The following is a 25120-nucleotide window of genomic DNA, read 5'->3' as shown; positions in this document are numbered from 1 at the left end:
TTCACATTTGTATCAGTCTTATTGAAACTCACAAGAGATCTCGTACTTATTTTGAGGTCAGGTGATAATATTGTAAATCAAAATCAAATCAAACCATCCACATTAACGACCCCCGGGTCTTTTGTGGTCTCTATTGCAAGTTTCTGCTCGAAACCTAGGAGTCCGAAGGCTTGAATGGGGAGAGCACCCAAACCTCTTTCTACTCCAAGGAACCTTCTACCCCAGTGTTTGAACTGACGACCTTTGGATTGCGAGTCCAACCGCCGCCAGCGATTCCACCGGAGTAGGCTTGGTTTGGTGTGTTGTTTGTACTTATGGCATGGAGACGACTCCTACACCTGGAATGACTTAACGGCCTAACAACCAAGGCCGGGACCGACATTTTACTTCCTCATCCGATGGAAGGTTGGAGCAGATGGGAATCGAACCCAGAATCATCCGCTTACAAAGCGGACAGCGTAACCATTCGGCCACGCACTGCAACTGTAAATAAAAATATCAATTTTTTGTGTGTTTTTTAGCAAAACAATTTAATTGTTGTATTGTTCGTTGTTTCAAATTTGGATGTTAAGCTCAATTATTTGAGATTAAATTAATAGATTTACATACATTTAAACTTTTTAAGGATTTTTACGCAATATTTATGTCATTACCAATAATTACAAGTTCAACTCTGAGTTTCAATACAAATAATATAGCCCAAATGGAAATACAAATTAACAAAAGACATAGAAATAGAAACCCTCTGATTATATTTACACTGCATGTCTCAATAGAATAAAAAAAAATATCACAAAAAAAGTGAAAATTTAATGTAAACGGTACATTTTATAACCAAAACACACAAAAATATGTTGATTCGATTGAAATCCAAAATTCATAAATGTGACTCACAGTTGAGCATAAACCCAACCAATTACACTTTTCTGTAGTGATTTATATACTCAATGGGCCCAGAAACATTTCTCAAAAAAGAATTCATCAAAATAATGATCTGAATATCAAAAACATTGCGGTTTTTTTTTGGGAAAGGGGTGTGCAATTTTATCAGAAAATCTCCCAAATTTTCAATAAAACCTTAATAACTTTTTTCCCTTATTTTCAATCACTTTGCGTGCTTCAGGAAAAATGTTCCTTGCATCATTTCCCATAAGAAATTATATGATCTGAACCATAAATCATGCCCCGACCGAGCCACGTAGCCCAGTGGTAACGCTTCCGCCTCGTAAGCGGTAGATCGGGGTTCAAATCCCGGCTCGGACCAACACAACTGGTGATCTTTTCCCTTCTGGAATCGATTGCTTAGTAAAGGGAAGGTAGTGTATCGTCACAAACTGGACCTTATCACGACACCTTAGGGAGGCGACCTATGGAATGTTAACATAAAACCTTAACATGTTAACATTAAGTTGAGAATGAAACTGCCACTGAATCCGCTTTGTAAATGCCGGCCCCGATACTCTTCAAGGGTGTTCCCCTCAGGAACTGGGAAAGATTTACTTTTTATAAATCATGCCCATGTAGATTTATAACAACACTAAATTAAAATAGACGAAATTTTGCCCCATAGGAAAAAAGTTCAAAAACTTCAAATGAGGATAACTTTGATTTTTCCCGACCAAAGATTTTCGTTCGCCCCGCAAATGATCGGGGATGTTCCACACTTTCATATGTATATGACAGTTTTCTTGCTATTTCTCAAAAAATACTACCCCCCTGAAAAAGACGCCGTGTAGATATTCAAAAATCTATATCTTTTGAAGGAATTTTTCGATCAATTTGGTATCTTTGGCAAAGTTGTAGGTATTGATATGGATAAGGCTACCAACAAACCATCATACCATAACAAATTGTAAAAAAAATTTTTAGAAAAAAATGGAATTTGGGTCATAAAAGATAAAATTTAATGATTTCCACAGTTTAAAATTAATGAAATTGAAGCTTGTGGCTTGCACATTTTGAAAACATTTTAAAAATAAACTGGAAAAAAATAAACCACTGAATATTTATGTTTTTTTTCCAACTGTTAACGAATTTTCAAGTTTGCTTTACCGAGTAATATCGCTCGGAGTGAAAATTTGTTAATTCAGATTATCATAGGTTTTAACAAGCTTTTGACAGCTCAGCTCTTGGATATATATTTTAATAAATCTGTTTTGTAAGAAATTTAAACAGAATGATAAATGGTAATGTTGGAACTACCCAAATTATCCTTTTAAAATCAAACTTACAGCAGAATAAAAATGTTTGATTAGAAAAGCATTGGCCACAGCGAAATTCCGTATTACAGTCCATACTCGATTATCCGAAGTTTCGATTATCCTAAGTTCAATTATCCGAAGGTTTGGATGATACTTCGGATAATCGAATCACGAACAAATAAAATCGTATTTTCGTAAAATTTTTCGTACATAAAATTTGAGTTCTACGACCCCATCTTGGATTTAAAAATTCTAAATCATTTTAGCGTACACAGAAAAAAAAAGTTGAATTTTGGAATGTTGAAAATTTGGTAGGTTGAATATTACCTCTTTTTTTGAGTAATATTACATAAAAAATGTGTAAAAATGTGAACCTGATGAATACTCATCAAACACTGATGAAAATTCATCATTTTCTGGGGTAAAATTTATCATTTATTTTGCCACAAAATCTGTCACCATTTCCTGATGAATATTACCATCATTTTTTTTTCTGTGTAGTTTAGGGGTCATACCTATGCGACAATCAAAAATGAGACAGCGAAAAATAATGTTTTTTCGTGATTCGATTATCCGAAGTGAAATTTTTCTGAGGCCGGATAATCGAGTCTGGACTGTATACAAAAAAAAATCCGACAAAGAGAAAGGAAAAAAGGCAAACGGATTTTTTTTGACGATTATTCAACCAACTTTTTTTTAAACAAATTTTTTTTCGAAACTGTTATAAAATTTAACAATTTTTTCATTGGTTAACAACTAAAATTTTGTTGCTGAGATATTGACATTATGACACTTCAATTTTCTCATTTCTTTTTCTTTTATCTGCTATATCTCAGCAAGCAGAGATCAAATCTTCAATGCATCTTATACGAAATTTTAGGATTTTTTTTAACCTTTCCAAACAAAATATTTTTAGAAATAGTCACTCATGGGCACTATTTCAAAATTTCTTAAAAAACGGCAAACCCTAAGATGCCATATCTCGAAATCGGTGCACTTTATCAAAATTTGTGTAATTCCTTTTTCGATTCTAAATTGAGATTTTATACCATGTACTTATTATTCTGAATAGTCCTCATCAATTCCTAGAACTTTGCCTAAAAGAAAGTCACTTCAACAGAAGAGATTTCCAAATATTAACAAACAAAACGATTTCATCATAGCAAAAAGAAAAAAAATAATAATAAATTTAGGTACTTCAAGTGTATTAAAAGATGTTATAATTTAAAAAGAGATTAATAAATTATTATTCTGAATGGTCCTGGTTATACTGATAAATTTGGCCAAAGATACTAAATCTATAAAAAAAAATAAAATTTACCATTCTAGTGTGTTAAAAATGTTAAATCCCACTTCGAAAAGCTTTACTAATTTCACTCCATTCATTTAAAACTTTCCCATACAGAACAAGAAGGATTTAAGACACTTGAGCTGTAATTATTTTTGAGAACATCAGGTTTTTAAACACAACTCTTTCGAAATTTATTAAATTTAAATATTTTGGAATGTATCTCAGTAATTAAGGTGAAAATATTTTTTTGGTTTTAGCTGAAATGTTGTGTATTTAAATTTGCATAGATTTTAGGAATTTTTGTTTCCACAGAATAAATAAATAAATGCACTGCGTTTTAATTTAAAAAAAATCCAGTTTGTTCAGGATTTATCTTTAAAAACAATTTGTGAAGTAAACATAAATTGATGATCACTTTTTCTATGATCGCCACTTGTTCCCATGACGTGTGCCCTCCCACATCAAACACAGTTGTCATAGTTCCGTCAGTCTGGCCAAACATCTTGAGCCGGCAAGGAAGAAGAAAAATGGAACATGAAGAAAAAAAAATCACACTGCTCAAACAATGACCAATCGCCATCATCGGACAGCGAGCGAGGTGAGTGGAGTTTGCTCATTTGGCATCACCACCAATTTTAACAGACTACCTGACGAGCTCCTTATTCGCTCCTTCAAAGTAATAACAACATGGTCGAATGCCTCGGAAACCGGCCGAAGTTGTGATTTGCTTTTTTTATTCGAATTTGGTTGGTATTTGCATACAGAAAAATGTGTAATTTAAATAAAAATGTGTTTTTATAAAATAAGTTGATTAACTGAAGAAGGTTTTGTACAAAAATAAATTGAAATTTTGACCTTGAACGACTTAATTTTTATTTTTGACATTTTATTGGGTTGGTTTTTACTGTGCAAGAAAACCGAAAATATTCGCAAAATCATCCCGTCATGCTGAATTGATTTCTGGAGGAAGGTACCGTAAACTGGGGTCAATCGGGACACTTGGGGCGAATTGGGACAGCAGTTTTAACCATGTTGGAGCACAATATTTTGATTTTTCTGGATGGTTTCGGTTAGAACAGACTCAGGCCAACAAAATGTGTACATCCATTTCCAAATTTAAAAGCTTTAAGTGCTCTAAAAACTGCTGTCCCTATTCAGACTGTAGTCCCGATCCACCCCAGATTACGGTACCAGTTATTCGTGGGCAGGATCCTCTTCTCTCCTTCAAACCCTCGAGAGTTCATTAAAATGGTGAAACAGATAGTGCCATGACTTGCGAATTAATTTAATTTTGGCAAATTTACTTTAAGATCTTTTTTACGCGAATCTCCCGGCGAGAGACGATATGGTTGTGATTTCATTAGTTGGCTTCGACATGGGTTCCGAATTCCAGCACTGTCCAGTGCCAACGACCTTAGAGTGGAACCTTACTTTTTTGCGTTCTAACTTTGGTAAACTTTGGCAACATTTTGCCACCCGGAAACCGGACCTGCCACGAGTCAATCCTCGAATTATTTGAACAAATTTGTACATCTTATAGCTTCTTCTGGTTCGTCGACGTCTTGTTTGTGTGTGTACGGCAGACAAACTTGTTAAGTCAACAATGCTCAGTTCAGCGAAGTAATACTCGACAAACAGAGCAACTGACCGACCAGACGGAGGGGCTTAAATACCGACTTAAAAAAAAAAAAAACACAAATCGAACGATACAACTGACGACGACATCGGGGCGGTGAAATGCGCAAAGTCCAGAACCTCGTTGAAGTGTTACACAATTTGCATATTCCGGAGCAATACCTGGTGGCGTGCAATGACGACACTGCAAACAACGGCCAGTTTTGAGTTGTTGAGGTGGTGTGACAATAAATAAAGACATCATCGAATTAAAAAAATGTCATCGTCGCCGGCCGGTTTGACTTCATTGACCGGGGAAGTTTAACTAGGGCGCAGGTTGGAACATGTGTTTGCAGTGAGAATTTTTGCATACAATGTTGTTTTTTTTTTCAAATTCACAATTTTAAGTGATCATAACTTTCAGCAGGTGACACTTCTTGGAAGAATCTAATATTAAATAAAAGTCACTCCTCACCTTTTTTGTTATTTCAAATATCTAAGATGCAATTATTCCCAGAACAAAAAAGCATTCCATTGCATGCAGCGAAAAAATCCCAAAACGGAAACGATACTTATTATTCTGTTGCGTGAATCTTGCGGCAGCGAGAAAATCGCGCCCGATAAAATCAGCGCAGTCACTGTTGCTGAAGTTATCATTTGCTCATTCTAGGCACACAGCAAGTACCGCGATATTCTTCTCGGAAACGATTGCTCACGAAACTGTCACATCGTCACGTCGCACATGATAGATGATGCACTATGGCCAGAAGCATCTGTCTCTAGTGTGTGATCTACTGAGTAATGCCTCATTTGGGGAGGGAGGTTTGAAAACGTTTGAAGTTAGTTTTTTTCTTCTTACCCGAACAGACGGTAATAACAAAATTCATGCCATTTCAAAAACAAGTACTGTTAAAATAATAGAAAGTGTTATGGAATCTTTTTGAAAAATCCATTTTTGCAGAAGAGTTTAATAACAGTTTATGTTATCATAACAAAATTTGTTATTGGTCTGATATTGATTGAAAGCCATAACAATTTTGTAATAACATTTTTTGTTATGGAAGAATACCTCCAACTGTTATTGAGATAATCGGATTAGTTGTTAAAATAACAAAAAATAATAACAAAGTTCGAAGAATTACTAAGAATGTTATTAGTCTGTTATTATAATAAAATCCTATAGGGTAATTCTCTACCAACACACACGAAATCGGGAAAAGTTGCCCCGACCTCTCTTCGATTTGCGTGAAACTTTGTCCTAAGGGGTAACTTTTGTCCCTGATCACGAATCCGAGGTCCGTTTTTTGATATCTCGTGACGGAGGGGCGGTACGACCCCTTCCATTTTTGAACATGCGAAAAAAGAGGTGTTTTTCAATAATTTGCAGCCTGAAACGGTGATGAGATAGAAATTTTGTGTCAAAGGGACTTTTATGTAAAATTAGACGCCCGATTTGATAGCGTACTCAGAATTCCGAAAAAACAAATTTTTCATCGAAAAAAACACTAAAAAAGTTTTAAAAATTCTCCCATTTTCCGTTACTCGACTGTAAAAATTTTTGGAACATGTCATTTTATGGGAAATTTAATGTACTTTTCGAATCTACATTGACCCAGAAGGGTCATTTTTTCATTTAGAACAAAATTTTTCATTTTAAAATTTCGTGTTTTTTTCTAACTTTGCAGGGTTATTTTTTAGAGTGTAACAATGTTCTACAAAGTTGTAGAGCAGACAATTACAAAAATTTTGATGTTATGTCTATATTATGTTATGTTATGAGTTTGCTTATAATCATCACGAGTTATCGCGATTTTACGAAAAAAAGTTTTGAAAAAGTTGGTCGTCATCGATCATGGCCGTTCATGGTCACCCGCGACAGACACGGACGACGAAACAAAGAGAAACGCAAAAAGTAACTTTTTCAAAACTTTTTTTCGTAAAATCGCGATAACTCGTGATGTTTATAATCAAACCCTTTATGTCTATATATCAAAATTTTTGTAATTGTCTGCTCTACAACTTTGTAGAACATTGTTACACTCTAAAAAATAACCCTGCAAAGTTAGAAAAAACACGAAATTTTAAAATGAAAAATTTTGTTCTAATGAAAAATGACCCTTCTGGGTCAATGTAGATTCGAAAAGTACATTAAATTTCTCATAAAATGACATGTTCCAAAAATTTTACAGTCGAGTAACGGAAAATGGGAGAATTTTTAAAACTTTTTAGTGTTTTTTCGAAGAAAATACGGAATTCTGAGTACGCCATCAAATCGGGCGTCTAATTTTACATAAAAGTCCCTTTGACACCAAATTTCTATCTCATCACCGTTTCAGGCTGCAAATTATTGAAAAACACCTCTTTTTTCGCATGTTCAAAAATGGAAGGGGTCGTACCGCCCCTCCGTCACGAGATATCAAAAAACGGACCTCGGATTCGTGATCAGGGACAAAAGTTACCCCTTAGGACAAAGTTTCACGCAAATCGAAGAGGGGTCGGGGCAACTACTGTGTGAGTTGGCGGAGAATTACCCTATAACAAAAAAATCACAACGACGAATAACAAATCTTGTTATAAATAACATAAAATGTTATTGGCCTAGTATTTTCAAATAGCAAAAAATGTTATTCCCAAGTTATTTCCGTCTACTCGGGGGGGTACTTGAGTGATTAAAATCTTAACCTGAATACATAAATCATGGTTGATTTATTTGAAAACTGAGCAATTCACGACTACTGGAACTTTGATCGGACGATAATATTTAAAGAAAAATCTGTTGATTAATGTTGACACGAGCTGTAAATTGGAAAACAAATAAGAAGCGGTCAATTTCTCAGCTTAGTACTGCTGAAATTCTCCTTGAGTTCGGTCACGATCATGAGACTGGATGCAATTCCGCGTGTGCTGGCCCTCAACGTGGTCAAACGCTGCTGATAAGGGCTGTTGATAGAAATGCCGGGGGATGAACTTTCAGTTTCAAGCACATTAAGGAAGTTTACCAACATGACGGAAAATTTATTATTTTTACAGAACAAAAAATCAGAAAAAATAGTAACCTTGGAAGTATCTTACTTTCAACAAGTTTGAAATTAATTTAAATTTTAAAACATACCCAAATCGGAAAGAAAATGCTTGCTTTGATCAAACACGTGCTCACAACATGTGGTTTTCTGGGTGAAATTTGAGCCTGAGAGTGATAGTGCTATCAGCTGGCCGACTGGCTTGGAAACATTTCAAGCTCTAGAATGTCGAGAGTTGTTTTCGAAATGCAGTATTGACTCATTCCCTTTTTCAGTTTCCGTGTTTGATCTTGATTTGGTTTAATTTCAAGTGATTCTTTGTTTATAGCGGTTGAAAGCAATCTTCAACAAATATTTTACATTAGGAATCACAAAATTTAATAATTTTATTTTTCTCTGATCTGAAATATATTTTTTCGTCAACTTAATCTTTACAGATGGTAAACTATTCAGAAATATCGTTTTAAAGCCTTCCTTTCATGGCCCAATAAATACACTATCGCCGAAAGGTTTAAATAACCAAATTTTGTCAGCATATCATGCTGATTCAGTTCTGTTTTTAACAATAAAATAATTAAACAGGTGTTTTTGAACTATTTTTTGTAAATAATGTAATTGAAAATTCGAAAGCAGTAAGACGGGCCTTGATCGAAAAATAAAAAAAAATCAGAAAATTCATTCTTTAGATAAGTCAAGATTATTCATTTTTTAAGGCAAAAACAACAATATTAAAAAATTAAATTAGTAATCACCGGCCTGTGATTGGGTATTTGCTTTTTTATTAACTGTATATTTTGTTGAAACCTATTAATTTATTTTATCATGTGTGCAATGGAAACAATGGAAATGGTTAAACTTTTTTTTTCTTTTGAAAAATGGTGCAGTATTTTTTAGCTTAAGTGCCTTTGAAAAAGTTTCTAAAAAGGGAAAGGGGAAATTTTTAACTTGGTGGAAAATAAGGATTTTTTAAAGAAATTAAAATTTTCAGGAATATTTTTCAACAGGGAGAAATTTTAGAGAACATTTATTTTCGGAGAATAGTGGTTCAGAAAAATAAAAAGTTTTGGAAAATTGTTTCTCAACCAAAAAGAAGTTCTCTCTTAGTAAGGAATTGGGATGGAATGAAAATCACTCAAATGATTCATGGTTTAAAAAAATGCTATGATAATCTTTTCCAATTTTCAAAAATGATACTCTTTTTGAGGATCAAAAATGATAATCCGTTCACAATTTCAATTAAATTTTATTTTTAGGTTTTCTGATGTGTTGTTTTGTCAAAATTATACAATATTAAACGTTTTTTGCAATGATTTGTCGTATTTCTTTGCCTAGAATCTGAATTGTTTCTACATATTATTTATTACTTTCTGAATTATAAAATTACAGCTAGTATTTTAATTAATGCTGGATAGCTATAGACATGAAAATGTGCGATGAGATTATTGATACAACTGATTTTTATAAAACAAGCTTTTCCCGGCAAACTTCGTCCTGCCCTTTTTTGGTTTCCTGACGTTTTTAGTTTGTTTGCTTATTCAGCCTCCTGTGATCAAAATTTGATTTTACGCAGCTTTTCCCATACAACCTGCAGATTTTCTGGAATCGGTTCCAGAGTGGCCAAAGTGTCAACAAATTAGCGTAAAAACCTTCCTTGGACTTATACGAACCCAACGCAGCAAAGAGCGCTCGGATCCGAACTTCCGTGTTTAACTGATGCGCGTTTGAACAAAACCATCGATTTTTTTTTTATATATATAGATTGCATGCACCGTTTTGTAAAACTATGCATGTAACTATATGCAAATGAAAATTCCAATATAATCATAATGCATTGTTTTACTTTAAATTCAAGTTGGAAAGGAAATTCATTATGATTTTCGTGACTATATCGATCCTTCCTAAACCAAAAAAGAACGTTCTTTTGAGCATAAAAACTGTAGTCTTCCAACAAAAATTTAAACCAGTATAGAGCATTTTCCGTCCTGAGGAATTTAACAAATTCCCCGGAAATTCCCGAATTTCAATTGAATGCATGATTATTAAAAAAAAAAAAAAATTGGCAGCATTGTCTTTTTAATGCATCAAACAAAAATTACATGAATAAACTCAAACTACCTTGCTATTCTAAAAATTTCATCTCTTGGCTTATTTAAGATATATTTAAGATCAGAATGTTGAATGTTAATAAACTATTACAATTTTGTGAGCTTTACAAAGAAGAAATATATTATGTGAAATGTGCAGTTATTGTCCTAAGCTGAGATATGGGTTGATTAATTCAAAGTGGTAAAAACAGATTACTACGAATCAATCACCTAAAGGAAACAAGTCACAAAATAACTTTCGAAAAAGCTAATTGATGGAGGAAAGTTATTGGAAAGAAATTGGTTTAGAAAATTCGATAAATTTTGATTTCGAGTAAAACATTTATAGAGCACTTAAGGAATAAAGACCAAAATTTCAAAAGGGCATTTTTTCATTTTTAAATTTAAATCTTAGTTCCAACATAGAAAATTAAATTCCTGAAATTTTCATGCATGAGCACTTTTTAACCCTCTACTGCCCAAATTTGTTTTTCGAAAAAAAATATTTTTCCCGTGTTAAGGATGTCATTTTGAGCAACTTTTGTACAACGAAAAACTTAACTTCTCTTGTGTTATGTTTTTCTTGTATCATTTTCAGTATTTTAATTTGAATTTATCTTGTTTAGTTTATGTTTGTTTTTGGTAGTATTTAACCTATTCTATCACCTCCTATCATTACATTTTGCCTATCTTATTTTTTCATATTTTACAGGCTCTTTTTTAAATTTTTTGCTTGTTTTTCACACTTTTGCTATAGAATGGCATCATTATCATTTAAATTGTAAAAAAAAACGCGTAGAGGCATAGTCTGGGGCACTAGAAAAATTACTGCATACTTCTTTTTACTCAAAATACAGGAAATATTAGTAAAAAACACAGCCAAAGTTGACCCCTAAAAAAAGATTTTTTTTAAAACATTGGCAAAGTCACATAAAACAAGTAAAACTTCCAACCCAGAAATTTTCTCAAATTTTAAGAGTTCTTCTTTGCTTTTTAAAGATCAAAAATTGGTTGAAAAATAGATTTTTGACGATTTTTTAAATCGAAGCCCGTCTAAAGGGTTGTAAAGGGTTAAAAAAATTGAAAAACAGAAAAACTTTATTAAAATTTCTGTAAAGTACTTTGAGTAAGATTTCTATTTTTTCCGAAAAATAAATCTTTTTTTGTAATCCCGACTCTGCTTGACAATTTTTGCCCGTTCTTCTATGATTCAAAAGTTGCGGGGTTTTGTCCCCTTAAACATATCAAACATTTTCGTTGTCTTTTTTTTTGGTCATTCTGCTAAAAAAAGTTCCCAAAAATGTTCATCAATCTGGTATTATTGCGGTTAATATGGCGGTGGTTAAATATTGTAACCGTTAATTTGGTAATGTAACAATGTAATGAAGACTGAGTCATTCAAAATAGTTTACACGTGATCCAGAAAAAAATAAAACATATATTCTTAATTAGTACCTATTGTAATAGCCGCAATCTCATTGAAATAAGCACATCAATCCCCTGTCAAGTGTACTACTTATCTACTAACCTATAATTAAAGCTTGCGTGATGGGTTCCGTTAATGTTAAGCGCTGGAAGTCTGGAACCCCGCGTTGGGTGGGATTTTTGTATTATATTCAATTTGTTGGTGGTGGTAGATGAAATTATTTATTTTAGCGTCACAAAACTACTCTAACTTATCGCCACCTTAATCTTCAATTTCAATCACTAGAATGCGTGTAAAACTGATTAAATTTGTGTTGTGTTTTTCGCCAGACAATAATAACCATTTTCCTCACTTATTGTCTAAATTTTCAGACATCACGAGCGAGAGAACGCCGCCTTTCCGGAAGAACAATGCTGTGTGATCAGTGCCAATTAAGGTTATGAGAGTTCAGAAGTCAATCAAAACTGACGCACTGCTAAGGCAGTAGTAGGCTGTGAAAGTGTGTGCGTGACGGAACACAAAACAGAACAATCACAGCAGGCCGCACGATGAGCCAGCTCGTCGGATCGCCGCTGACCAGTGCTTCGGCAACCGTTGTCGTGCCAACAGCAGCTTCCGGAGGCGGGGGATCCACAGCTTCGGCGTTTAGCTGTTGTCCCGGAAACGGAGAAAGTTCGTCGATTGGGGAGGATTCGATCGAGATGAGTGACAGCCAGGGGAACAATAATACCATGTACCACAACGGGTACCTGGAGGCGACGCAGGACTACCACTTCCCAAAGCGACCCCCGGTGGACATTGCGTTCCGGGATGTTCGGTACACGGTGAAGCGGTTCAACCTGGCCAAGGCGAAGTTTGGTGAGTTTTTAAAGTGGTTTTATTTAGTTTTAATTTGATGACCTTCTATTAGTCCTTGACATAACAGTACAATTTTGCACAAGTTCAGACAGATTTAAGTTCGCAATTTGTTTATGAATTGAAATTCCTTCCCAAGAGTGAACGACTTTACACAACTCGCTCCAATTCACTTCTATAGAGAACGTTCCCAAGGCTGTTTAAAACAATCTTCCAACCGTGAGAAGATTCAGTGCTCCCTGAACCTTGTTCGCTGCTCATGAAACCGTAGCAGGAAGCAATTGAATTTTCTGAACCAAGCTCAAGCCGGAACTGATGCGCACTTTCAGCATTGAAGTGTACTCGGAGAAGCCCTTCAAGCTTCTTATCAGGGCGCACAACTTTCTCTGCACCCGGTGAAGTACCGCCGCCCGTAGACTGGGAAGATTAGTTGAGTTTTAAGCTTCATCATAGTAGTAATCGTAGTAGGCAGCTGGTTGTAGTTGGATGACGTGGTCAGGAGATTTGAGCGTAATTTTCGTTGATTGGCATGCTTTGATTGAGCGCGCGATCAGTCGGTACGTCAGATGGCAGGGTTTGATAGCGTAGTGCACTCATGATGTACTCAAATTGTGAGTAAACTTTTAATGAGCTAGTTTTCGTATAAAATTTAGGACGGTTGTTTAGTACAGTGGACTCTCTCGTTGTCAATATTGAAGGGACCGTCGAGAGCGAGAGTTATCAAATGATAGAATAAAAAATCAAAGCAATCTATTTGAAGGGACTGAAAAATTTATTGACAGCTGGAGCAATATTGATATCGATATGTACCTCCAAGTTGAACCAAAAATCAAGAGGCAGTGGGGACTCTGTCTTACTCTGTGGCATACCTCTTTGTATGGGGCGTCGTTTGGACCTCACCAATCTGCCTGAAATTTTCAGGGGTTGTTTGTACATGAGCAATTCCCTACTAAATCGATTTTTACAAGATTTTTATTTAATTTTACTTTTTATATTTGGGTCATTCTCCGCCAACTCACACAGCAGTTGCTCCGAACCCTCTCCGATTTGCGTGAAACTTTGCTTTAAGGGGTAATTTTGGTTCCTGATCACGAATGCGAGGTCCATTTTTCGATATTTCGTGACGGTGGGGCGGTGCGACCCCTTTCATTATTCTGGTTTTTTACTAAGACACGTTTTTCAGTGTTTTGTAGCTCGCAACCGTGAAGAGATAGAAATTTCGTGTCAAAAGGACTTTTGTGTAAAATTAGACTCCCGATTTGATGGCGCACTCAAAATTCCGAAAAAATGTATTTTTCATCAAAAAAAGTTAAAAAATAGTTTTAAAATCGCTGCTATTTCCCGTTACTCAACTGTTAAAAATCGTGAGACATGTCAAAGCTAGAAAAAAAACACGTAATTTTAAAATAATTTTTTTTGTTCTAAATGAAAAAAAAATACTTTCAAAAGCACACGATTGAGTTTTTGGGGTTAAAAATTCGAAAAACTGGTCAAAAATGGTCAAAATCATAACTTTTTCAAAAAAACTATTTTTGTAAAATTCTGATAACTCGTGAAGAATACATGCAAACCCCATATGTCTATATATCAAAATTTTTGTTTATGTCTGCTCTACAACTTTGTAGAACATTGTTACACTTTAAAATGTAACCCCGCAAAGTTAGAAAAAACACGTAGGTTCTAGGTTATTTAAGATTCGAAAAGTACATAAATTTCTCATAAAATGACATGTCTCACGATTTTTGACAGTTGAGTAACGAGAAATGGCAGCGATTTTAAAACTATTTTTTAACTTTTTTTGATAAAAAAATACGTTTTTTCGGAATTTTTAGTACGCCATCAAATCGGGCGTCTAATTTTACACAAAAGTCCCTTTGACACCAAATTTCTATCTCATCACGGTTGCGAGCTACAAATCACTGAAAAACGTGTCTTAGTAAAAAAAACCAGAAAAATGAAAGGGGTCGTACTGCCCCACCGTCACGAGATATCGAAAAATGGACCTCGGAAAACAATTGGTGATTTTTATATAACTTTTTGTCACTTAAACTTGATCTGCAAAAAAAAAACTATTTTAATAGTTATAGTTTTTAATTGCAGTTGCAGTTTTTATTTTTTTTAAATAAGTGCATGCACATGTTTGCCCACTTTTGAAAAAAATATTTTTGAAAAGCTGAGAAATATCTCTATATTTTGCTTTTTCGAACTTTGTTGATACGACCCTTAGTTTCTGAGATATTGCCATGCAAAGGTTTATAACAGGAAAATTGATGTTTTCTAAGTCTCACCCAAACAACCCACCATTTTCTAAAGTAGATAAATAATGGTTCGATTTACAATGTTAAAATATAAAACATTCGTGAAATTTTCCGATCTCTTCGAAAACAACATTTTCAAAAAAATTTAAAAGGGTGTAATATTGAATGTTTGGCATTGATCCTCACACTCGTTTTGAACATTAAAGTTGCTGTTCTATACAATTTTGCTGCAAAATATAAATCAGAAGCAGGATCAGAATAATTTTTGATACATTTAAAATTTCCCTTGAATTCCCTAGATTTCCCGCGAAATTTGTTAAAAATTTCTCGTTTCCCGGGAATTTTGTAATCCCGGGAAATTGGACGCTCTAATAAATATTGCTTTAAACAAAGAAAGAATTTTTGAAACAGAGCAGCTTTCTAGAATTTCACAAAAAAAAACTGATAGCGTTCCCGAGCAGACGGAAATAACTTAGGAATAACAATTTTATGATATTTTAAAATACTAGTCCAATAACATTTCATGTTATTTATAACAAGATTTGTTATTCGATGTTATGACTTTTTTGGTATTGGATTGTTTTTGTAATAACAGTCTAATAACATTTTTAGTTTTTTGTTTTTTTTTAACAACTAATCCGATCATCCCAATAACAGTTGGAGGCATTCTTCCATAACAAAAAATGTTATTCCAAAGTTGTTTTGGCTTTCAATCAATATCAGACCAAAAACAAATTTTGTTATGATAACATTAACTGTTATTAAACCCTTATGCGAAAATTGATTTTTCAAGAAGATTCCATAACACTTTCTGTTATTTTAACAGTATTTGTCATTGAAATGTCATGAATTTTGTTATTACCGTCTGCTCGGGTTGCTAGTTGGATCAACACAAAACTTTCTAAGATTTTTTTAATTTTTTTAATTATTAATTAGAAATTTTAAAACCCGGATCATACACTTTTCGAAAAATTTCTGTATGTTGATTTTGAAGTGGATATAGTTGAAATATATTTTCTGTCGACAAATCTGAAAATTTTCCAATAATTTAGCTTTGGAATGCCCTTGCTTAGTTGCTGACTTATCGTTTTTTTTCTCAATTTGACTACATAATTATTTGTTTAACCATCAACCATTTTGAAAGAATATTTTTTTGTTTCGTTATTGTCTGATTTTCTGAAGAAAAACTCATTGATGGATTTTTTTCATAAAATGATCACTTTTAACTGTTTTAAAATAATTTCCTCACACAAATTTATTGCATGTACTGCTAGTACATGTACTTCGACAAGTGAGCTTTTAGAGCATTCAGAAAAATTCAAAAAGGCAAAATACGGAACAGTTGTTAGTTACTTATTTGAAGTAATTCTAACATGAGTGGCCAAAAAAAGCGTTCGACAAAGCATTGTTTTTCAACCCAATACTTCACACGTTACTTCACAAGTTATTTAATCTCCAAATCATCAGTTTTCCATCTCCAACTCTCCTGAAGTTTACATGGGAAAACCAAAACTTTCAGCAGTCAGCCGTTCTCAATATTGAATGCCACTTAAATCGGCTACCTTCAGCCATCGTGATTTTTGCGTGTTGTGTGCCAAAAAGTGCCCAATTTCAAAGCTCTTAATTTTTGGCAAACTCCTTCTCTCTCATGTTTAGGTAGGTCATCCGCTCAGCCCCCAATACCGGTCACTTTGCTCCACGCAAGTTTTGTATTTTAGGAAGGTTGTTGTCTGTCCACCTTCAGTAGCAGACTTTTTTTTATTATTATTTATTGTTACCTACCAATTAAGTTCGATTCGCGAATCGAATCGCTATTAAACTAAGCACACCACGCTTCATTCTGGCATCGCGACGTCCTTCGCACGTGTTCACACTCTATCGACAATTATTGGGTTTGAATTCCTAGCAGTGTTGCTGCCTCTTCGCATGCTACTTCGACTTTTTGTTGGTGTTTTTGTTGTCCACCAAGTTATGTACCATCCCGTGTCCGGAGAGTTGACCTTCCTCTCTTTAACTCGGTTGAAGTTCTCGAAGATTCACTCAAACAGAAATCAGCTGAGCCGCCGCCGATTGACTGACGGGCAGTGATTGCTCTATTTGCCTTCGGTATCACGACTCACCTTGATGACCTGCGAGAAGAACTCGCCGCGATCATTACCGCGATCGCATATTTGAGAGAGGCAAATAATACGTTCTATTGATCGAAAGTGACGATCGCAGCAACCCGGTCTCTGTTCATGTTTGCGAATTAAGGTGCAAACCACAATACCGCGGAGCCCGGCCAGGCGGTTAACCTCGTTTGACTCCGGTTTGTTCTAATGGGCGTTCTGCCGGCGAACTTCACGTGGTAACACACAGAACTTTTTCATGAGCTGGAAAATCAAAGGTCAACTTCGGGTCTTCCCACTGTTGAGGTAAATGTTTACAACTTGAAACGATTAAACTTGCGTTATTTCAGCTACTTCTCCACATTAAATAGCAATAAAACCCCGTTTCACCCCAATTGCCCCCCGCCTCAACAGAGCACCGATCAGTCCGTTCTACAGCCACTACTTGTACCGACCAGTAGATGATAATAAACTGAGCACCGGTTCTATTTAGAACACGGTTCAATTTCACATGTTGCGGCCAGCTAAAGCAGCGACTGGCTAGGGTATATCAGCATACAGCCCATAGTCATAGGTATTGATGTGCGTTCTTGAGGAATCAGCGAAATTGCTTCTGTGGCACAGATTTTTCAGCGTGTAAACTGATGTGCGAGAACGTTCAGAGCGGCTTCTAGCTGATGCTGCTAGCACAAATGAACGATGATTGGTCTGCGGTTGATGTTCTATGGAATAGAATGGAAGGAGATTTTCCGGCTCGTTTACCTTGGTAGTTGTAATTTTTGATTTTTGTCGTTAGGAAAATGACAGTTCATAGGGTTAACTAAGCGTTCAATTTCTTTGAAACCTAACGGATTTAACAGTTATGGTTATATAAATATATTTTCAAAATCATGAATTAAGAAAATTGACAGAAATTTTTACTCTAACGGGACCATCCATAGTCCACGTGGACACCATTCTAAACTCTGGAACAAAAGATGTAATTTTAAGTCCCCTAAAACATATAAAAATTCGAAGATTAAAAATATACTTTGGCAATTTAATTTCTAGTGATATCAGTATCACAAAATTATAAACACATTGTAAAAGTCATGTTGCCGTCCAAAATGTTTAAATGTTGATTAAATTCATAAAAATATATTTATTTTCAATGTGTTGCGTTATTTTTTGAAGAAGTTCCCAAAATTTCAAATTTGTTAAAATCTTATAAATGCTCTATTTTATTAAAATTACAACAAAACGTTGTTTAATGGATTCTGAAAAGTTTACAACTGATTTTAAAGGTTTGTCAAAATAAATTAAAGATTTTAGATTTTTTTTTAGCATGTATCACGTGTCTTTTAAATTTTAAAATTTAAATGAACTTTGAACAACTAGTGCCGGCCTGTCAACTGAAAAATCCTTAAAAATGAAAATTTAACAATAATTGATTTCGATAAAAACCAACAACTAATTCAAGAGTTTTTTTCAAGGTCTTCTTGCTATTGTCATTCATATGTTTATAGGACCTATTAAAAAAACTCTAGAAGTGTTGTTACTGAAAAATACATGGAAATAAAGAGGAAAAACGAGTGGATTTTTCTTAAACAATTTTTGAATAATTTGGAGGGGCACTAGGAATCTTTTAAATCTCGGGAGGTAAGTTGGAGGGTATCATTACAACACTATATAAACCAGGAGTGCCCAAAGATCAAAATCTGCGGGCCGAATTTGAACTTTAACAGAAAACATAAGTAGCTTAAAATTGTTTTTTTTTTTCATTTTTGTTACTTGAAATTTTTCTGAGCGAAATACCTTTGTTGATCAAAAACCTAGACTATTTGCCTCTACATAAATTGTAAAAAATAATTCAATATTACTGTCAGTAGAAAAGTCCTTCGTCTTTCAGAATTGCAAATGTAAAACATACTGAAACATTTTAAAAAAATAATTTTTAAATGTTTGTCATCAACTTAAATATTTAATTACAGTTGAACTTAAAAATAAGCTCGATGAATTAGTGGAACTTTAAGATTTGAACCATTTTGCTTAGCAATAAAACAAAGTTCACCCAAATTCTCCTCGATTGCTAAAAAAAATTGCTGACACTTAATAAAGATTTGCTGACACTAAATAAAAGTTCATGAGCTGTTATTTTGAAGGTTATTTTGTAACTTTGTTTCTTTTGAAGATTTACTCGATTCTTTAAGCACCCGCAAACTCTGTTTCCAACTTTGAATTATTTATTTATTTATTTATTTATTTATTTATTCAATTAAGTAACGTAAGACTTCATGTCTTTTAAAATGTTACAATGTTTCAAACTGAGTGAGGTGGTTTTTGTTTAAGCTTCTTGAATTTTGTGTTGCTCTCATTCCCTAACTAATTAGTCTAAACGATTGAGTTCTTCTAATAAACTCTGCCTAAAACTCCCAATAGTGGTACACGATTTGGTAGATACTGGTAATGAATTCCAGAAGACAATCCCTCTTGCAAACATTGACTGACTATAATAAGAAGAATTAAAATGAGGTAACAAGTAGTTTAATGTGCGCTTTTGTCGAAAATGTCTTAATTTAGAGAACAAATAATTAGGTTTTTTTGTGAATAATATTTTCTGTATTGTACAACATGATCTGAATCGATAGAACTGGGCAAAAGGACAACCAATTAGTGATTTTTGCAAGTGGGTAACCCTGGAGTAACGAGACAAATTGTACACTCAAAAAAATGAGTTCGCGTAAACGTGAACAGCCTTCATGCCAACGGGAACCAGGAAGAAAACTGTTCACTTCCATGGTGCAATGCACTATAAAAGTTGAACAGTTTTCTTCCTGGTTCCCGTTGGCATGAAGGCTGTTCACGTTTACGCGAACTCATTTTTTTGAGTGTAGACATATCTGATGCATGCATTAAGTGCGATACGAAGTTTGTTGATAGCTGCGGCCGAAGCATTATTATATACAAAATCTCCATAAATGAAATGAGGAAATATTAAGGACTTAAAAAGCCTTGTTTTCGTGGCAGAGTCAAAATGTCTAGTAACTAAGTTAAGGCGTTTTAGCACTCCAAAGATTTTACCACATTGACTGTTTATGTGGGCATCCCAATCTAAATCAGATGTAAAGATAACACCTAAATTGTTAACTCTATTTACAAATTCGACCTGTTAGTTTCCAAAAAGTAAAGCAGGACAAACAATAGAAGATCGCAATTTGCTAAAAATTATTGCTTTAGTTTTGGACTGATTAATTAGCAAAAGGTTGTGTTGTGACCACTTGTAAATATTTAAGAGATCTTTGTTTATTTTATTTCTTATAACAGACAAATCAAAAACGGAATCAGAACAAAAATAAATCTGAACATCATCAGCAAACAAATGAATTGAGCAATGTTCTAAAACTAAGGGTAAATTATTGATAAAAAGAGAAAAAAGTAACGGTCCTAAAATGGAACCTTGAGGAACACCAGATCCAATATTTTGAAAAGTTGATAATATCCCATTACAAAAGACAGCTTGACTGCGATGTATAAGGTAAGATTGAATAAGTTTTGCAGCTGACTCAGAAAAGAGAAAATCAGAACGAAATTAATTTACAAGTTTTCGATGTGATACCCGATCGAACGCCTTAGCAAAGTCTATTGATAACAGAATTGCAATTCCTTTTTTATCTAAAGTTAAAGCGATATCGTCATGGGCTTTCAGCAAGGCTGTTTCTGTGCTATGATTTTTACGAAAACCATATTGATACGGATGCAGTAGGTTCAAATCGTTGATGAATGAAGAAATTTGAGTGTTAATAAGTTTCTCAAAAACTTTTGAGAGTGCACTCAATATACTAATTGGTCGAAGGTTAGCAATTGCAGAGGAATTACCATTTTTCTTAATAGGTATCACTTTAACGGTTTTCCAGCCCTGGGGATAGATAGAGGTCTTAATGATGAAAGAAGTGTTTAATCAGCGGTAAAATTAGTGGAAGCATAATTTGTATAAATTTGATCGGAACACCGTCTAGGCCAAAAGCGTTGGATTTTATTGAAAAAAATCAAATTAATAATTTCATAATCAAGAAAAGGTTTGAAGGTAAAACCATTTGGACAGGCTGCAAAAGTGGGTATCGTTGAATCATCCATGGTAAAATTAGAAACGAAATAGTCATTAATTTGCTCACTAGAGATATCAATACTATTACTAAAACGATTATCATCTTTGAGTCCTAGTTTTTTAACGTTATTCCATAGTTGTTTGCTTGGAAGATTTGTGTTGAATTTCTTTCTATCATGAGTTGATTTTGCTTTTCTTATCAAAAAATTGGTACGATTTCTAAGAATTTTATGATTCACTTTATCACTATCAAGTTTAGAGGATTTCCAAGTTCGATAGGCAAGATCTCTGTTCAACATGGCTCTTTCAATATCAGAATTGAACCAACAATTTTCGTGTTTTATACGCATTGACTTTAATGGAACAAACCGATCATGAAGATATGTTATGTTTCTCATAAAAAAATCTAAAAGAACATTAGGATTATCAATACTATAAAAGTCACCCAAAAAAAAAAAAAAAAAAAACGAAACTATTGGCACTACGCCCCCCGGGGCATGGCCTTCCTCTAACGTGGGATTTCTGCTCCAGCGCCTCTGACGAGACAGGAGAAACCGGGACCGACGTTTTACTTCACCATCCGATAGAAGCTCAGTGGATAAGGCGGGAATCGAACCCGCGTCTCATAGCATCATCGGGATCGGCAGCCGAAGCCGCTACCCCTGCGCCACGAGACCCACGCTGCGCCAAAGTCACCCCAGGCAAAGTCATAAAACGCATTTTGGAGTTCAGCAAAATTAATTCTTTCGTAATTTCGAAAATGTACGGTACTGTCAGAGGTTTTAGATAAAGAGTAATTTAAAGAAAAAATGATCATATCATGATGAGAAACTCCAGGTACAGAGATGTGATCATTTTTAAGAACCATGTGAGGGGAATCAGTGATAAAAAGATCAAGTAAAGAACAACCTGAACTGTAGAAATAAGTTGGCTCGGAGTTGATGAAAGAATAACAAAAATTAGATACAACTTCTCGAAGGTGTTGCAAACGATATGAATTATATAATAGGTTGGTATTGAAATCACCTATAAAATACGTAGAATTGTATTTAACGCTAAAATTTTCAAAATGGTTTTTTAAAATATCTGCACAGTTAAGATTAGGGGGATTATAATATACCGCAAGCAAAAAGTTTTCATTAGCAAAATCAAGTAGGAGAAATTCTGCAATTTGTCAGCCATAATCAGCATCGTAGATGGATTTATTTACAATACGACAGGACAAAGTGTCACGATAGTAAACACAAATGCCACCACCATGTCTGTTTCGATCATTTCTTATAATTTTATAACCCTCAATTGCAATCATTTGATCAGTAATCTTATCACTCAGCCATGATTCAGTCATACATATAATATCGAGTTTACTGTTTAATAAGACCGATTTAAGTTCATAAAATTTTGAGAAATTCCTAGCACAAATGCTTTGAACGTTAATGTGGCAAATGTTTAGATGATCTTGATTCAAAATAGCATTTAAAACAATACGGGGAATGTTTGCAGAGACACTTCTAATTCGGGAATTATCCATAATCAAAAATAAGTGGAGGTAGTTTCAAGACAGAGCATACTTTGAATTAATCAGCTCTTAAATGGTTGTCCACATCTCAGCTAAAGATAGGAACATCACACAAGTAATGCTTAAATAACGAAATAAATTAAATGAAATAACATAAAATTCATTCTGTGCTGAAGTCACAGACTTCTCATCCCAACATGAGAATTTTTAAAATTGATTATTGTGTGTGAAAAGTCGATTTAAATAAAATGATGGCGTAACATTTTTTTTTGAAAGTTGAAATTATTACCGCCAACTATGCCGAAGACATCAAATTGATCATACAGATCAAATGCCGTGAAATTCCGATGTTTTATAACTGTAATCAATATTCCGTGAAAAATCACTAGTCCTACTCATAAGGAATGCATCTACAAAGTTTTATTCAAATAATAAAAAAAACAGAGTAGTCGAATCAAAAAAATGTAGATAATTACTCAAATGGAAATCAATGATGAATTTGTACTCTGAACATGAACGAAAAATCAAACTCGCTCGAGTCGGGGTTCGATCCCCCGTCCTTTGGATTGGTAAGCAAAAATGCTAACCACTAGGCCATCACGACTTGGTGAGCTATGAATGGAATTAGGAATACTGTTACTATCAACTATATACGCGCTGGGTCCTTGTCCATTTGACAAGGGTTCGGAAGTTCTAAATAACGTTTGAACCCGATTGGTGCAAACGTTCTTCAGGGCGGGGCTTGTCGATAAAGCTGAAAGTACCTCGCGCTCGGCTAGCCAGCGTAGAAATGGGTCACCGAAGCTCGGCAGAGCTAACACCTTCCAAATGCCTATACGAGTTATTTGCATGTATAGAATGAAGATCTAAAAATACATGGAAACAACTCAATTTGTAAGAAGCGGCCGCGTGGTCCCGTTTGGTTGGTTGCACACACACACACACACACACACACACACACACACACAAATGGAAATCAATGATGAATTTGTGCTTGTTCTATCATGTACCGACTTATATAGAAATCCCATTTAAGATAGTACAAGAGAGAAAATCTGCATCGAAATATTGATACAGAGCAGGGAAAATCTCATTGGATCTTTTTCCGTCAGCAGCGGCTTGTTTGAAGTTCTATTCCTGTACAATAACATGTTTTTTCTTATCCACATGGATAGCCGAAGGTTGCGATTTTCCGACTTTAGATAAGTATTTTGTTCTTCCTGTTAAATTCTTTGTTGCGAATACATTTAAGTTTATTCTTTGTAGAATTTCTTCTTTAAACAATTTGCGAGATTCAACTCATCGAATCACGCGAGTCGTGACGCAACCGAAAACGTTCCCTCAAGTGCAACAACATTGCGACGACTTGCCAACGGTAACCGCAAGGTAGTTGACACAGATATCCGGCAGGCAGGCAGGCGTTCTTGAAAAACTACAAACTCTACTCCCAGCATTAGAATCGAACTGACTGGTTTACACTGAGATGATGCACCGCCCCTCGTGAGGCGTGAGGAATTCACGTGTGTTTATTAAACATCAACGCCTGCTTTTTTCTTCTTTCCGGGATCGGCTTTACGCAAAATAATTTAATTTGCGCGACCTTTGCGATCGTTGACATCCCTGAGATCCGATCATCACACAGACTTTTATTATTAGTTAGCTATTAAACAATCATCTCCCGCGGCTACTGTTTGAATTAATCAACCGATTCACCACAGACAAGTGGACTTGTGAGGCTTGAAGCTTAACTTGATTTTACAGGAAATTAAACAACAATAGCCTACTAAGTATCGCTGATCAACCGCAAAATGTATTGTCGATCGTGGTCAGGGGGCGTAGAACGCCGATCGATTACGATCGCGCCTCATTTTACTATACCGACGATTAGCCGGTAATAAATAAAGTTTTGTCGGAGGCCACCAACCTTCTTACCCTTCTCTTCCAATAACTTCGTACCGGTGCACAGTACCTGGGCTGTCGGAGTGTATTTGAAGGTTTAGATGCGTAGACGATTTGCCATGGTCAACGTGGGGTTTGGCACTATTACATTGATTGATATTAGATATTTTATTTGTTTATTTTAAATAGCAAACCAATACTAATTATCTTTTATGTTTCGTTTTCTCTTTCAGAAAGCAAAGAAATTCTCCACGGCCTCAACGGTTCCTTCAATTCGGGCGAGCTGACAGCAATCATGGGCCCGTCGGGCTCGGGAAAAAGCACATTGCTCAACATTCTGGCCGATTACGTGTAAGTACCCGTTCATAATTTATCAGCAGTACTGCAGCACGCTACGCTACTCCACGTCACACATCATGATCAAAGATCATCATCATCATCATAATCACCAGGCTAATCGCAGTCAGCTCCGCTCAACTCAGCTTCAAGTCCAAGTCCAAGTAACCTATGAAGCAGCTGACTCACGATCGAGAGAGAACTTGTTTCTCTCGAGCCTTTTGGCGCGGCAATCGAAGCAGGCGGCGTCGAGAAGCTGGTTTCGCACACTTGGCACTGAACGGCTGCTTGGCATTGGCCGATTTTACTGGTTTAGTAGCGGCAGCAGCAGTACGCGGCCATCCCACACACCCAAGGACGACTAGATCTAATCGAGGGCAGGACAGGTTTTGGCACGCGAGGTTGAGTTGGACTGGGCTTGACGA

The 25120-nt window shown here is 35.0% G+C and overlaps 1 protein-coding gene across 1 annotated transcript in view; it reads left to right on the top strand.

The window, feature by feature from the left end:
* Window positions 1-25120, top strand: part of LOC6046114 (ABC transporter G family member 39) — a 99958-nt gene that overhangs the window by 2561 nt on the left and 72277 nt on the right. Inside the window, exons 2-3 of the mRNA XM_038251088.1 lie at window positions 12008-12494; window positions 24593-24710. Of these exons, the coding sequence (XP_038107016.1) occupies window positions 12185-12494; window positions 24593-24710 (428 nt within the window). The 5' untranslated portion in view covers window positions 12008-12184. The remainder of the gene's footprint in view (window positions 1-12007; window positions 12495-24592; window positions 24711-25120) is intronic.

This window comes from Culex quinquefasciatus, chromosome 2, assembly GCF_015732765.1.
Source record: "Culex quinquefasciatus strain JHB chromosome 2, VPISU_Cqui_1.0_pri_paternal, whole genome shotgun sequence".
Classification (NCBI taxonomy): domain Eukaryota; kingdom Metazoa; phylum Arthropoda; class Insecta; order Diptera; family Culicidae; genus Culex; species Culex quinquefasciatus.
This window is presented reverse-complemented; position numbering and strand designations above follow the sequence as displayed.